Source organism: Apis dorsata, unplaced genomic scaffold (genome assembly GCF_000469605.1).
Source record: "Apis dorsata unplaced genomic scaffold, Apis dorsata 1.3 scaffold_217, whole genome shotgun sequence".
In the NCBI taxonomy this organism is placed as follows: domain Eukaryota; kingdom Metazoa; phylum Arthropoda; class Insecta; order Hymenoptera; family Apidae; genus Apis; species Apis dorsata.
In genome coordinates, this window is record NW_006263500.1 from 514437 (window position 1) to 529638 (window position 15202).

At 24.5% G+C, this 15202-nt stretch overlaps 2 protein-coding genes and 1 long non-coding RNA gene across 6 annotated transcripts in view; 2 read left to right on the plus strand and 1 right to left on the minus strand.

Moving 5' to 3' along the window:
- LOC102676820 (serine/threonine-protein kinase Genghis Khan) overlaps nucleotides 1–9684 on the minus strand; it is a 12828-nt gene extending 3144 nt beyond the window's left edge. For 2 of the 4 annotated variants that reach the window (XM_031510260.1, XM_031510259.1), the window contains exons 1-17: nucleotides 8190–8319; nucleotides 7914–8096; nucleotides 7570–7841; nucleotides 7190–7489; nucleotides 6929–7072; nucleotides 6687–6809; nucleotides 6281–6489; nucleotides 5978–6192; nucleotides 4892–5895; nucleotides 4577–4812; nucleotides 4339–4445; nucleotides 1519–1682; nucleotides 1202–1457; nucleotides 800–1086; nucleotides 577–720; nucleotides 334–469; nucleotides 6–247 (exon numbers count right to left, since the gene is read on the minus strand). In XM_031510260.1, the coding sequence (XP_031366120.1) occupies nucleotides 6–247; nucleotides 334–469; nucleotides 577–720; nucleotides 800–1086; nucleotides 1202–1457; nucleotides 1519–1682; nucleotides 4339–4445; nucleotides 4577–4812; nucleotides 4892–5895; nucleotides 5978–6192; nucleotides 6281–6489; nucleotides 6687–6809; nucleotides 6929–7072; nucleotides 7190–7489; nucleotides 7570–7841; nucleotides 7914–8096; nucleotides 8190–8319 (4152 nt within the window). Of the gene's footprint in view, nucleotides 1–5; nucleotides 248–333; nucleotides 470–576; nucleotides 721–799; nucleotides 1087–1201; nucleotides 1458–1518; nucleotides 1683–2779; nucleotides 3083–4332; nucleotides 4446–4576; nucleotides 4813–4891; nucleotides 5896–5977; nucleotides 6193–6280; nucleotides 6490–6686; nucleotides 6810–6928; nucleotides 7073–7189; nucleotides 7490–7569; nucleotides 7842–7913; nucleotides 8097–8189; nucleotides 8378–8854 lie in introns of those variants that run through there. The other 2 variants (XM_031510261.1, XM_006615183.2) reach the window with 2 other exon arrangements.
- Nucleotides 9685–10469: 785 nt separating this feature from the next.
- LOC102678208 (protein lines) lies at nucleotides 10470–14169 on the plus strand. Its single transcript, XM_006615194.2, has 2 exons — nucleotides 10470–10944; nucleotides 11182–14169. The coding sequence occupies exon 2, from the start codon at nucleotides 11289–11291 to the stop codon at nucleotides 13029–13031; it is 1743 nt and encodes a 580-aa protein (XP_006615257.1). The 5' UTR covers nucleotides 10470–10944; nucleotides 11182–11288; the 3' UTR covers nucleotides 13032–14169.
- Nucleotides 14170–14437: 268 nt separating this feature from the next.
- LOC116185558 lies at nucleotides 14438–14858 on the plus strand. Its single transcript, XR_004150401.1, has 2 exons — nucleotides 14438–14491; nucleotides 14644–14858. It is a non-coding gene; the product is annotated as an uncharacterized LOC116185558 (long non-coding RNA).
- Nucleotides 14859–15202: the final 344 nt, after the last annotated feature.

Consider the following 15202-nt stretch of genomic DNA (forward strand, 5'->3'; position numbering starts at 1 on the left):
CTTACTTGTTTCTTTATGGCAACACACAAACAATAAGTTAATGGACTTCGACGGACTATGCCTGTCGTTAAAGTTATGCATCCTTTAGTTTCTGCAACTTTAATCCATTCAACTTCATCTCCATCTAATGCACGTACTGGAACCAGCCGTACATGACGTTGTTTTCCACTTAAAACTACTATTAATTGTTCTTCTGTTACATATTCCAGTAAATATATTTTCTTGCCTTCCCCTACTCTTGCAATTTCTTTTAAATATAACATACAAATTAATTATAATAATATAATTCTTTTATATATATATATATATATATATATATAAAATAAAACATACCGCTACGATCTAAATCTAAACAGAAGAGACCTTCTTCTGTACCAATGACTAGACGATCTGGATCAATAATAGTTCCTGACATCACATTTTTAATGAGCGCCAATGTATTATCTAATAATTCTTTTGCTCTAAAAATCTACAAAATAAAAAATAATAAAATCATTGATAAATTTTATTATTATCGATTAATTAATCGATATTTTTCTAATATAATAAATATATATATTGTTGTAATGTATTTACCGTTGTATTAGGAAGATTATTTTTTTTTAGTATTCTATGCAATTCACTTAAAGCAACTACCCATTTTGTTTTTTCACTTTCAGTGTCTGCAAGCATTAACGTATGATTTCTTAAACCAGGTGGTTCTAACAGAGATGTTGTTATCTAAAAAAATATGAAATAAAAATAAGTCATAAAGAAAATAATATATTAAAAAATGATAATGAAACATTTTAGAAATTACCCTAAATATGCATGGAATATCTTTTTTTGTAGCATGTATGACATCTGAATCTCGAACGGAACTAACGCTAAATTCTTCATCACGCATATCCAAGACTTGAGACACATAAACAGATGGTAATGCATTACGATCTGGTGAAATATCATAAAGAAATAATTTAAAATCGCAAACCACCACGAATTGACGAACCCAACCCTTTTTTACTCCACCCATTTTTGGCACTTTAACATATCCTTCATATGCTGTACCTATTCCTCGTGTAGGATCAATACCTAATGGTCGTTTTGCTGAAAAAAATTATTTATTATCACCTTTTTATGTATTTAAAGTATTAAATTTTTTCAAATTAAAAAATTTCTTCAAATATTTGAATTATATGAAATGATTTCCTAAAAAACTTACTTTGATCATGTGGTACTGGGCACATTGGTGGAACTTTATCACAACAAGGCATATGACATGCAAAACCACATACTTCACATACTACTCCTTGTCTCGTTAAACCTACCATCAGTGAAGTACAATGATTACATTTTGTAGGTGTTGAAAATGTTCTTACTAAAAATTGATGAGATTTTGGTTTTGGTTGAATATTGGTTTGTCCATGAGATGTTGATGATTTATTGAGAAGTTCATGGGATAATGGTGATGTTGGATCCTAAAATTTGATATATATTAAATTTCAAAAAATATTTAATTTTATTTATAATTATACTTACAATACTAAGTTCAGATAAATTGCTTTTACTACTGGAAATACTCGGTGCACGATTATCCTCAATATCAGCTTCCACACTATCTGCACTTCCATGACGTGTACTACTTGCGGTTTCTTTCAAAAAATGTTCCAAATATGACATTTGAGATGTAGGACGTTCTAAAACTAAAATATAAAAAGATTATATTATAAATTAATATAATAAAATTAATATAAAAAATATTTTAATTATAGAATGTTGAAATTATTTTTAATGTTAAATTATTAAAAACAGAAATATCTGTAATATTTTTATCTATAATTATTAAGATATAAAAAATATAAAAGTAAAAAATTATGTTTTTTTCTAGAAAATAGATATTTTTCTTTATAAAAAATCAATATAAATTTTATAATATTTTTTTTTCAATATTTTAATATAATCACTGCACTCCAATTCGCACCACACAAATTTGTTAAAATAGTAATCATTATTATGCAGATAAAATGATTGTTCATCAGCAAGAATAGCAAGCATGTAGTAAAATATATCAAAAAATCAATCAATCAAACAATCTAAAGGCGAAAACATTTAGACACAACATACCTGTTAATCATTTAATTACAAAACTGATTATCAGCTACTAAAATTAACAAAGGACAACCATCACCTAAAATGATGAAAGACTACTAACACTATTCTTAATCAAGAAATGATTATTTTCAACATAACAGGAAACACATAATAGATTTTCAAGATAATTGACATTATCTCTAAACTTAACACAGAGCTATGTTTTAAATAAAAGTAATGTATCTTATTTTTTTTCAAAAAAAAAAAAAAAAAAATTTTTTTTTTTTTTTTTCAAAAAAAAAAAAAAAAAAATTTTTTTTTTTTTTTTTCAAAAAAAAAAAAAAAAAAATTTTTTTTTTTTTTTTTCAAAAAAAAAAAAAAAAAAATTTTTTTTTTTTTTTTTCAAAAAAAAAAAAAAAAAAATTTTTTTTTTTTTTTTTCAAAAAAAAAAAAAAAAAAATTTTTTTTTTTTTTTTTCAAAAAAAAAAAAAAAAAAATTTTTTTTTTTTTTTTTTTAAAAAAAAAAAAAAAAAAAAAAAAAAAAAACATTTAATGTTTTACAATATTACATTATAAGAAAATATTTCAATATATATTAAATATAATATTACATAATATTATCTATTAAAAAAACATAGCACTATGTTTTGTAATTAGCATCCCAGTTGACTAGTCAATCAAAATCGCGTTTTGTTGCCACTTCATTTACCAGGTGGCGATATGATGTCGACGGCATTCTGACTGATGAATGTGTTGACGGGAACGAATCTAGTTAATAAGCGACATGTCGTGACGCGGGGAGCACGCATTACTGGTAGGGGTGACGATGGCTGATGTACGATGATGCGTTGGGATTTGGTGCTAACGATGTTTGGAGATTTTCTTGACGTTTTGCTGGATAGGACAGCTGTCACAAATACAGTTTGAAGATGAGCAACAAGAGGCCCCAGACACAGCTCGTTACGCCAATAAACAGAGGTACTTTGTAGTCTAGAAATCAGAATCGCATACCGTACCGGAGAACCGAATTACTATGCTGGATAGGTATCCAAATAGTAACGATCTCTATTATTGGTAAAATAAGTATTGGCAATAGATTTATATCAATTATAAATATAGAAATTCTTAAGTATATCATATACAATATAAAATATCTTATATAAAATAAAATATTAAAACAAAATAAATCAATAATAATTTAAAAAGAGAATATACATACTCAATTCATATTTGTATATAATATTTATCAAATTTAACATATTTTGAAAGTATATTCAATTTTTTATGACATTGTTAAAAAAAATTCATATTTTTAATTATATATCTGTATGCATTATATTTATATTTATAATTATGTTTTAAAGTACATTTAAATATAAATTTAGAAATACACACCAAAACTTCTAACATTTATAAAAAATATTAAGAAAATGAAAAAGATAATCACACACTGACTCATACAATTTAATATCAAGCCATTAATTAAACTAATGCAAATTATGTACAAAAATAAATAATATTTAATTATATATTAAAATTTTTATATTTTTCTATTAAAATTGAAAAAAACTATTAAATCATAGTTATAGCTTTATAATGGCTTGTAATTTTAGTTATAATATAAGAAACATTCTACATAATTATAAATTTATGCATAAATATGCAACTATAAAGAATCATGTATTTCATCCATGCATCTTCACAACAAACTTTTATTATTTATGTTAATTGATATTTATTTTTATTAGAAAAAAAAGAGTTAATAAGCAAATTTTAAAATTTTATGTTGATAGAAGTATGAATGCTATATATGATTCCTGTTATATATTTTATAACAATTTTTAATTATATTTGATTTTTACTATATGCATGCAAATTGAATTACTAAAAAACACATTTATATAAAAACATTTTTGGTATTTAAATCACATATTATATTATATATCCAATATATAAATATATATCTATTTATCTAATAAATAAATAAAATTCTGCACCTATTTATTATCAACATTTAATTATATTTAAAATATAATTCGTGCCACAAAGAACTTAGAATAAACAAGAACAATAAGTTTGCAAAATAAAACAATGAATAAATATATTATCGTCTAAACACTGTATAAGAAAGATTAAAAGATTTACAAATTACATACATAGCATGTATTGCAGCAGTTTGTATAATAATAGTTGATACAGAATTTTTATAAAAACGTAACAATAAGATTTTTAAGAAATTTGTTTTTGTATTAAATGAAATATACTTACAGCCATCACCTGTGTCAAGCCTTGCTTGTAATTCTTTTATTTGCATTTCTTTACGTTTTATTTCATGTGTGAGTGTATCGAATCGTTGTCTAAAGTCTCTTAATTCCCTAAATAAATAATGATATAGAATTATTAAATTATATTAATAATAATTAAACAAAAAATTTTATTATATTATTAATTTGTTATTACTATTACATTAATTTTTATTATCAAAATTTGTTTTAAAGATAATTACTTTTGAGCAGCAATTAAATCTGAACGCGTTTTTGTAAGCTCTTCAGATATTGCTTGTTTAGCTTGTATTTCGCTTTGTAAAGAACTTTGTAAATTCAAAAGTTCCATTTTATCAAGTTTCTGTGATCTACGATTTCGCCAATTTTTATCCGCCATTGTAGATCCACTTCCTACACCACCCACACCACCAGAATGTTTTAGAAATTCTAATTCTTCAGTCATTTTCGTAGCTAATGCCTAAAATTTTTTTAATATATAACTAAATAATTTTCAATACATGTAATTAAAAAAATACACTTTCTAAAAAAAAACAAACCTGCAAATATCCTCTAGCATCTTTTTCATCAGATACCCATTGAATAATTTCAGTAATCTGAGCTTCCCATTGTGCAATGGCTTCCTTTTTATTTCTTAATTCTTCATATTCTTCTTCTAATTGTCGCCTTTCACCTTGTATTCTGTTAACACTATCAGTAAGAGTGTTAAGTTCTAACATAAGTTTTTTATTTTCTTCGACTAGCATAATTTTTTCTCTTTCATGACGTCTATTTAATTCGTTTATAGTTTCCTCGCTATCAGTAATATTTTCTAATCTTGCAGTATCTAATTTTTCTTTCGTTAATTGAACTTCTCTTTCCAGCAAATCTCTCCTTGTTTCAGTTTCATGTAATTGTTCTTGAAGACTACGAATTTCAAGATTGAACCTACTTTGCTGTTGATTTAAATTTTCATTGTATTGAACTTCAAGTTTTTCAACTTCTGCTTTTAACCTATTAATCTCTTGTGTTGCTAATGCATGATTTGCACCTGCATCATTTCCCATAGATCTTTGTCTAATTTTTTCTGTTTCTTCTTGCATTTGCTTACAATATTCTTCACTACGTTCTCTTAATTTTCTTTCTTTACTTGTTTCAGCCATAGCTTCTTCGACTCGATTTTCTAATTCTCTTCGTAACTTTTCAGCTTTTCTAATATCATGTCGCAAACTATCAACTTTTTGCATTACAACTTCTAATTCTTCTTCTTTATCTCTAACTTGTCTAGATAATTTTTGTTTCTGTTGTCTTAATTCGGATAATTTATCTGTAACTTCAGTATATTCAGCCATTGCTAGTTTACGTTGTGTTAATGCATCTTTTAATTCTTTATCTTGAAGTTTAAGTTTTTCTTGTGCATCTAATTTATCTTTAATAGCTTCTTCTTTTTCTAATCGAAGAGAACGTACTAATTTTTCTAATTCTCGTAATTTTGTTATATCACCGTTATCTAAATTACGTAATTCACGGGGAATTTCCATGGATTTTAATTGTGATTCCAATTCTAAAAATATAAGTATAAAACAATAACAATATTAATCATTCATATATTTATAATAATATTAAAAAAAAATATATATATATACCACAGTTGCGTTTAGTAAGTGTATTTATTTCATCCTGAAGTTTTCTTGTTGCATTATTAGAATCTGGTGATATACCAGGAGAAGAATGATTCATATTAATTTGTTTTTTTAAATCATCAAGTGTTTGTATTAGTTGTGCATTTTCTTCCTCTAGCATTTGCATACGTTTATCTTTCTGAGTTATAGCAGATAAACAACCAAGATCTGATATGCAACTGTTAATTTACAATTTATAAATATATAAAATTATATCAAATACTTCTTTTTTATAATAAATATAAAAAAATAATAAATTTTACTTGCCTTCCTTGAGTAAAAGTAAAACCAACAAATGGTAAATGTAATGCAGAAAACGCAGAATTTGCTGCTGGTGGAACAGCATCAGAACTACGAACATCTGTATCATCAACATCAAAATTTGATGTATCAGTTGGTGAAGAAACTTCAGGAATATAAGGTGCAGTACTGTCTCTAAGAGTATCCCAATTTACTCCTTCAAACCATGGATGTTTCTGTTTTTAATTAATAAATAATTATATAATCATAAATAATTATGAGTCTTATTATTAGTACTAAATATTTTATGAAATGTAATTTTTTATTTATTATTATCATATTATATTTTTAAATAATTTATTAATATTATATATTTATATTAAATATCTTAATTACTATAATATATATATATTTGTATTAAATATATTAATACCTTAAAATCGTCAATTCCATTTTGACCTAATCTAAATTCCGAACTACATATTAATTTTCTCATTAAATCTTTAGCTTCTTCAGAAACTTCATATATATCATCTGCTGGAAAGTCAAAGCAATTCTGAAATTAAATAAAATATATATTAGAATATTTAATATATACATATAATAATTAAGATCATTACTATAAATATTATTATTATATTATTGCATTATAAATAGTTTAAATTATTTAATAACCTTATGGTTCATAATTTTTCCATAAGTTTCGACTAGAGATTCTGCATAGAAAGGTGTTTCTCCATATAACATTTCATACATACATACTCCTAAAGACCACCAATCACATTCAGGTCCATATTGTCCTTGTCCATCTTCCATTGCCTAAGAATTTTAACATTTTTTTTAACATTTATATAATTGGTAAAAGATTAATTAATATTATATAATATAGAAATTATAAAAATAATGTTTAAAAATAATATAAAAATATAATTTTACCCTTAAGATTTCTGGAGAAATATAATCTGGTGTACCAACAGCAACATTACTTTGTGCAGTTCCATCTTCAAATAATCGTAAACAAGATCCGAAATCTGCTAATCTAATATGACCATTTGCATCTAATAAAACATTATCAGGTTTAATATCACGGTGTACATAACGTAAATCATGTATGGACCCAATAGCCAGAACCATTTCAGCTATATAAAAACGTGCCATATCTTCAGGAAGGCGATCTTCAAATTTGCTCAACAGTGTTAACAAATCTCCACCACAGTAATAATCCATGACCAAGTACTGCATATGATTATTTAAAAGATATTTTTAAATTTATAAATATTAATAATTTTTATTAATAATGTTTATATAAATATTACCAAATTATTGTCATCTTGAAAGGCATAATGAAGATTTGTGATCCATCTACGATCACCATATACCAATACATCTCTCTCTTCTCTAAAGTATGCAGTTTCTGCACGCTTTAACATTTCCCATTTATTCAAAATTTTCATTGCAAATACTTTATCTGAACCACGCATTCTCACAACACATACTTCACCAAATGCACCTCTACCAATAACTTTTACTATTTCAAAATCTTCTCGTGCCAATTGCAAACTCTTTATGCAAGTAGCCACTGGTTTTACTATAAAAACATAAATTTTATTAACAAGAAATTTATTATTCTTTCAAAATATGTTATGTATATATAATGTACCAAATTCAATAAAATCTGAGACAGTCTTTTCACGCCTTAAGGAAGAATTACAACATTCATCATATAAGACAAGTAAAATATCAATAAGTGTCTCAATAGAAAATGTATGTCCTATTCTTCCTTCTCCTTGAACAGGACCACCAATAAAAAGAGATTCTAATTGGCGTAACCTTCCTCCTATGCCTATAAAAACAATTTTATTTAATTCTCTCAATATTTTTTTATCTATAATATATATATATTATAAAATCATTTTTTATATATTTGAAAATATACCATTGATTGCAAGTCCCTTTGGCATAATATCAGGAGGAGGTTGATTATATTGATGCTGCGACGAATCTGACATGTCTCTTTTTCGCATAAGTTGTCCTTTACCAAAATTTTTGGACACTATTTCTGTCATTTTTAATAATATTATTCAATAATATCTCAAACCACCACATTATGATGTGATGTCTATCCTAAAATATCAAATTTTTATATAACATTTAATATATAATAATTATATTAATAATTATATTATATATTTTTTGTTTTAATTGAAATTAATAAAATGAATACATATTATAACATATATAAAACAAATATTATAACATATTTGTTATTTAATTAAATCTCTCTTCTTTTTTATTTAATTGAATAAGTTTTTTTCATATTCATATTATATCATATTATAAATATAATCATATGAATATTAATAATTTGACAAATATTTTAAACATAAATATAAAATATACAATAGAAATATTTATTGAAATTAATATCTGATTATACATAATTATTATTTAGTTAAAACATCATTTTTTAAATTAAATAATATTATAAATAAAATATTTAAATATTTAAAAAATTTATGTTATAATATATTTTTATCTGTAAATATAGAAAAATTATTTAAAAATATAATATTTAATAAATATAAATATATATTCATTTACCTTAAAAAGATAATTTCCACTAGACATATCTAAATAGATTCACTTTCACTGTTTAAACATTAATTTTGTTTACAACCATACAGCAATCATTTTCCGACCATGTTATCGGTACATGATCAGTACGCTTTGAGCTTCTTTTATCCTTATGCAAAGAATGTCAAAAATCAATTCCCTTTAACTTAGCATGGTATATATGTCCACACACCACTATGTGTAAAACAATCGAGTTTCATTTAATTCATCATCGGCCATGGTGCCGGAATTACTCACATCGGAAATTACGTAACTGCTATAAAGATAGCCAAAATATTTGGCGAAGAAAACACGCAACAAGAGAAATACGTGTAAATAAAACGTATAGACAAAAATAGTGCAACGGGGTAGGGCACCGCATTCGCGATTAACGAGTTCAACAAAATCACCAAGACAACTCGTATTGTAGAAGAAATCGGTATCTGTATAGTAGAACTATACAGTACTTATTTAATGAAATAATTATAAAATGAAACGTACATAAATATTTAAGCCCATTGTCCCAATTTCTAGTATAACCTCGTCGAGGCACTACACTCTCATTCCGATCAAATTTGTGACGTAAAATTCCTATCGCATGTGAGAAAGATGTTTTGAGTGAAAGGCTTTTTCTTTGTCGATTCGAACTATTTGCTCAAATGATTCAAACATATCTGCTGAAACAACGCGTCACGCTATAATATTGGTTTAATTGTTTATTATGCGCACCATTCGTTTATCACAAAACATCTTGCATGGCCACCTCCAAACCCCCAACAATTTGGTTGACCCCCTAGTAGGCCTCATATAGAAAAAAATATGGCAGTCTACGTCATTGAAAATACCTATGATAACTCAGAATATAGATAGATTTACTATTTGAAAATTTTTTATCGAAGAATATAAAATGAATTAATAATAATAATTTTATTACATCGAAATTATCAAATTATTTATATAATTTGTTTTTCTTTTTTAAATATTTTTATAAACAATAACAATTATAATTAAATATAAATATTTCTTACAAATAAAGTTAATAATTAATGAGCTAATTGTATCTAAAAAAAATATGTATCTAAAATAAAAATATAAATCTTTTAATTTTTAAAATTTTATTTTTAATATAAAAAATTTGATATTATAAGATATAACATCGGTATTATTTGTGACCAATCATATTTAAAAATTTAATTTCAAAATCTTTGGAACGCGATCTTTTATTTTCTAATATAAAAACACTTTTTAATATTTTGTAATAATTTTTTTGATAATAATATGTATTTTATTTTAATTTAATAATAAAAGAATCTTAAATCTTTTAATGTAAGTATAATCATAAAATAATGAATTTAAGCATATATACGTGATAGAATAATGAATATTAATAATATTATAGTAAAATCTTTTTAATTTTTATTAGAATTACATAATTTTTTTATTGATATAATTATGAAATATAATATTTTTTATTTATAATTTTACATTATATAAAATTATAGAAATTATATGATAAGTAAGAATGTATATAAATTTTTGAGCGCTGCAATCGATGCAGAGTTGCCGATCATCTCGTATATTTATTATACGACTTTTTGATTTTGGTTACTTTTATTAAGAAAAATTTTTAAAAAGATATTTAAAGAATATTTAATAAGGTTTAACAATAATTTAGAAGCTATTATTCAAGTAATTATAATAATTCGTACTCAGTACATTGTGGAATGTGCGAGGAGGAGCTACTGTGTTACGCAGCTCTGCATGATGCCATCCGAAAAATGCGTAATAAACACGAAGAATTCGTGTCTTATGCATTATCGAGTTAACATTTTACCACTCGACGTGAGATATGAACTGTTTAATTGGAATGCATTTACGACTAAACAATATAAATCCGTATTTCTTATTTTTACTCGGTAGCACGTATACGTGGCAACAGAGCAAAGTTGTCGAGTGCTCTGTCACTTCCTAGTCAAAAGAAATTCTTCGAGCACAAACAATAATATATTTACACTGTTAAAATAGTAGAATACGGTGTAACTTTAAAAGAATACTGAAAATAGAAATCAATAACTTCCGTAAGTTTTAATATTATTTTCTTTTTTTATTTTGATATTATTATAGCAATTCATAAAAAATTCTTTAATAAACAACATTTAAATTATCTATCTTTCAATAACAGTTTTATTTTGTATTTACAAATTTTTTTTCATATTTTTAAGAAGAATAGAATATAATAAAATAAAATAAATATAATTTGAATAGTTGGTACGTTAAATAAATTTACTTTATTATCTTTTATTTTGTCAATATAGGTATATTGTATTTACTGATATATTTATGATTTTTGTATATATAATAAGCTGATGTTGGCTATATTTCTAAATGGCTCCATTTTTATTATTGTCCTCCTAATAACACAATGGAGGAGCCAGCAAAGAAAAAACAACGTATTGAAAACAATGAAATTGAAAAAGATACATTATCAGATATTGAGCAATTACAAAATAGTCTATTGGCACAATGCTTATGTAATATACCAGAAAGTAGTTTGCGTAAACCATTTACTAGTGCAACAGTGGAAGCTGCAGATGGTACTTTCAGATCTTCATTATTATCAGAATGGGAACCTGATCAAACTTTGGAATTCATAAGTGCTTTACAGCTTTTATTTGATTTAGCCATTAAACAAAACATTAGAGGTGTTATGTGCAGAAGAGTTGTAGATGTTTGTGATGCGCTGGCGCGAAACGAGCATAGCATTATAGATCAAATAATCGACCTATCATGTACAACAAATAAATTTATATCATTTGCGGCTAGCAGAGTTCTTGCATCATTTTTTATTATAACAAAAGAAAATATTGACACAGCATGGTTAGAAAGATTAACGCAATCTTTAGTAAATACTCATTCTCCAAGCCAAATGCTATTTACATTGGATGTTGTAAAAAGAGTTGTGGAACACAAGGACTGCAGTATTCATCCTTTTGAGGACACAGACAATATAGTATCACCATCAAATTGTAATACAATATCAATTTCAGATGCAGAAAGTTTTGACAGTACACCAGTAAAAGCAATGTGTGTCAAAGCATTAGAATCTAAATGGACTATATTAGTATCAAAATTTGATGCTATTTTAAGTTCATATACACCTCAACATGAATCAGCTGTTATTACATTTCTTGATTTATGGGAATCTATTATTTCTGTTAAAGCCAATTTATCTGTTATTGATACCAAACTTTTTTATTCTCAATTAGACAACCTTGTTGTACTTTTAAATGCCAATGTTCCTGGTGTAATTTGGAGACATCTTCTTGGATTATTTAATGAAGTATTGTGTTATGGAAGTACTTTGGCATTACAAGATGTATTACCAGATGAACCTTGTTCTCTTGCACATTTGATTGTAAGAGCTGTTAAAGATTGGAGATTATTGGATGCCCTACCATATAGATATGGTTCTGGAAGATTTGGAGGAGGTTCTGGTGAAGGTGATCGTCCCCTTCTACAAAAGATAATACTTTTAGTTTTAAAAAGTGTTGCTGTGACTGTTAAAGAGACACGTAGCGATTCTAGTGACTCTTCTTTGGGTTCTGAAGCAGAAGATCTTGATGCTGATATGGCAGTTATTGAAAGAAGTATTAGAGAAGTTTTACGACAACTTGACCAGTGCGTTAAAACTTTAATGCCATTTCATCCTGAAATGCCTTTATCACAATGGGTTGTACAAATGTTTCATGATCAAGATGATTTTTTGATTGAAGGCATGGTATGTTGTTTAGATGTAGCTGTTGGTTTATTTTATAGAGGACCTCCACAAAATGATCTTGGTCATATGCTTAGTCCAACTTTAACTTTTATACAATTTATACATGCTGTATCACATGATCCAGATGTCTTATTAGATTTACTTGTTAGTAATGAGACTTGTTTCTTATTATACTTATTGCGATTTTTAAAATATGTTAAAAGAAATTGGACAGAATTTGTTTCTTGTTGTGGAAGAGAACTAGATGATACCATGACAATATTGATAAGACTTCGTTTAGCAATTGATAGATTAGTTTCTAAAGCTTTGTTTCCTTATAACATAAATCCAGTTCTACGTTTGTTAGAAAAATGTGAATCCTTCTATGAAGGAAATGTAGATAACTAATTACTTGTATGAGATTCAAAATTTCACTTTAGATTGATCACTAGATTGATGTACAAATTGTAAGAATAAAAGTTTATTATCATTTGATTTATCAATCAAAAAATAATACAAAATTTTATTAATTTCATTTTGATAAACGACTGAATTATGCTACTGTCTTTTGTAGTACTGAATATTTAGAATAATATTAAAAAATTGCAAACAAAAATTTTTTATTTATTATAATTAGCAAAATTTCGTTTATTTGAAATTATTATTAAAATTTACACAAGAATTATATTTGCATTTCATAGTTGAAGTATAAATAGATTGAAGTAGTACAAAGATTAGCTAAAATTAAATGCTTCACAATGAAATTGCACTTTTTATGGTGCTATGAAAATATATTTGCCAAAGCACCATTGGAAATAAATTTAAATGTATATTACTAGAGTAATATTTATATCTATACATAAAAGTTGAATGTACAATTTGCCAGTCAAATAGAATTATGTAAGTTTGATTCTGATGTGCATTATTAGATATATATATATATATACTTTTTTACATTACTAAATTTATATGAAATTTACAAACAAATCAAAATGCGATATAAAGATTTTTATTAAAAAATATATTGAAAAAATACATAATGTGAAAAATGAAAATTTTTGATTTTTAAAACTATAATTATGAAAGTTTAAATTATATGAATATATTGTTTTTTGTTCTTAACAATTGAATTAATATTTTATGCCAGAGATATTAAAATATTTAATTGTATTTTTTGATCAAAATTTATAAATAAATTCATTAGTTTATTTAATAATTGTTTAATATGATTTTATAATTTTTTTTTTATTATATCCATGTACTTAAATACAGGTGTAAAATTCAATAGTGTTTATTAAAATGAAACATTGTCATATTGTCATGATAATTATTAATTATGTATAAATAATAATAATGTAAAATATTGCAAGTATAAATGTAAAGTTACTGGCAATATGAATGAAAGTTATTAAGATTTAAAAATATGCCAGTATTAATAAATTATTACATACAAATGGCAATAATTGTTCCTAAATTAAAGTTAAGAACAATATTTGCCATGATTATTTTGGAGTTGTTAACAAATTAAAATATTTGTATATATTAATTGTATGTATAATGTTCATTATGCATACCTAAAAATTAATTTTGTAAGTATACTTTACGTAATATACTAAAAATCTACATATTTTTACTTTTATAATTATAGTGTAACTTTATTTATCATTCCCCTTTGTAGATCTTTTAATAGTATTTGCAATTCGTATGTATAATGTAAAGATAATAAATTAAAAAATAATAAATTATAAATATAATAAAATGTTAATAACGATTGGAATAAAAGTTAATGAAATTTGGAATTAAGATGAAATATTCTATATTCTTGTACATTACCAATTTATTTTAATTTACATCTTTATAAAACTAAGGTATGTATCTATAAAATCTAATATGAATTATAGATTATCTAATATTAATATCCAAAATTTAATCTGTTTTTTCAAAATCAGCATTTGAATAAAAATAAAACAATTTAAGAAAAATAAATCTTGACTGAAATAAGAATAATTATATGCTTTAGGATTTTAGTCGAATATTCCATCTCCAAAACACAAGACTGCATTTTAATGTGTACAAGAATAATCGCGTAGAAAAAATGCAAATTTAAAAATAATTAAATTATTCCATGTATGAAAACATTTTGAATATATATAAAATAATCATTAATTAGAACTATTGTACATGACTTGTAAAAATACTTACATATATGAATAAATTTCTGAGTGTACTATACAATTATTTTATTTTAATGAAATGTGTAAAAAATTTATGGCAATATCAAATTTATAAAATTTATTAAAATATTTTATTTTGTATTTTACAGTTACTTATTCTAGATATAATTTCAAAACATTTTTTTTGTTACAAAATAAAATTGTATCAAATTATATTTTTCTTATTACACTATTTTATTTTTTTTAATATATTAAAATTTTTTTTATTTTAAGATTATATTTTATTTTGAAATAAAAATATAAATCTTGTATTTTTATAATATTGTCGAAATCTTTCTCTCTTCTTTCTTCTCTCTCTCACTCTCTCTCTCTCTCTCTCTCTCTCTCTCTCTCTCTTTCTCTCTT

Bases quoted from the DNA above. Each gene is read 5' to 3' on its own strand.
- LOC102678208 (XM_006615194.2), top strand. From the start codon at position 11,289: ATGGAGGAGCCAGCAAAGAAAAAACAACGTATTGAAAACAATGAAATT.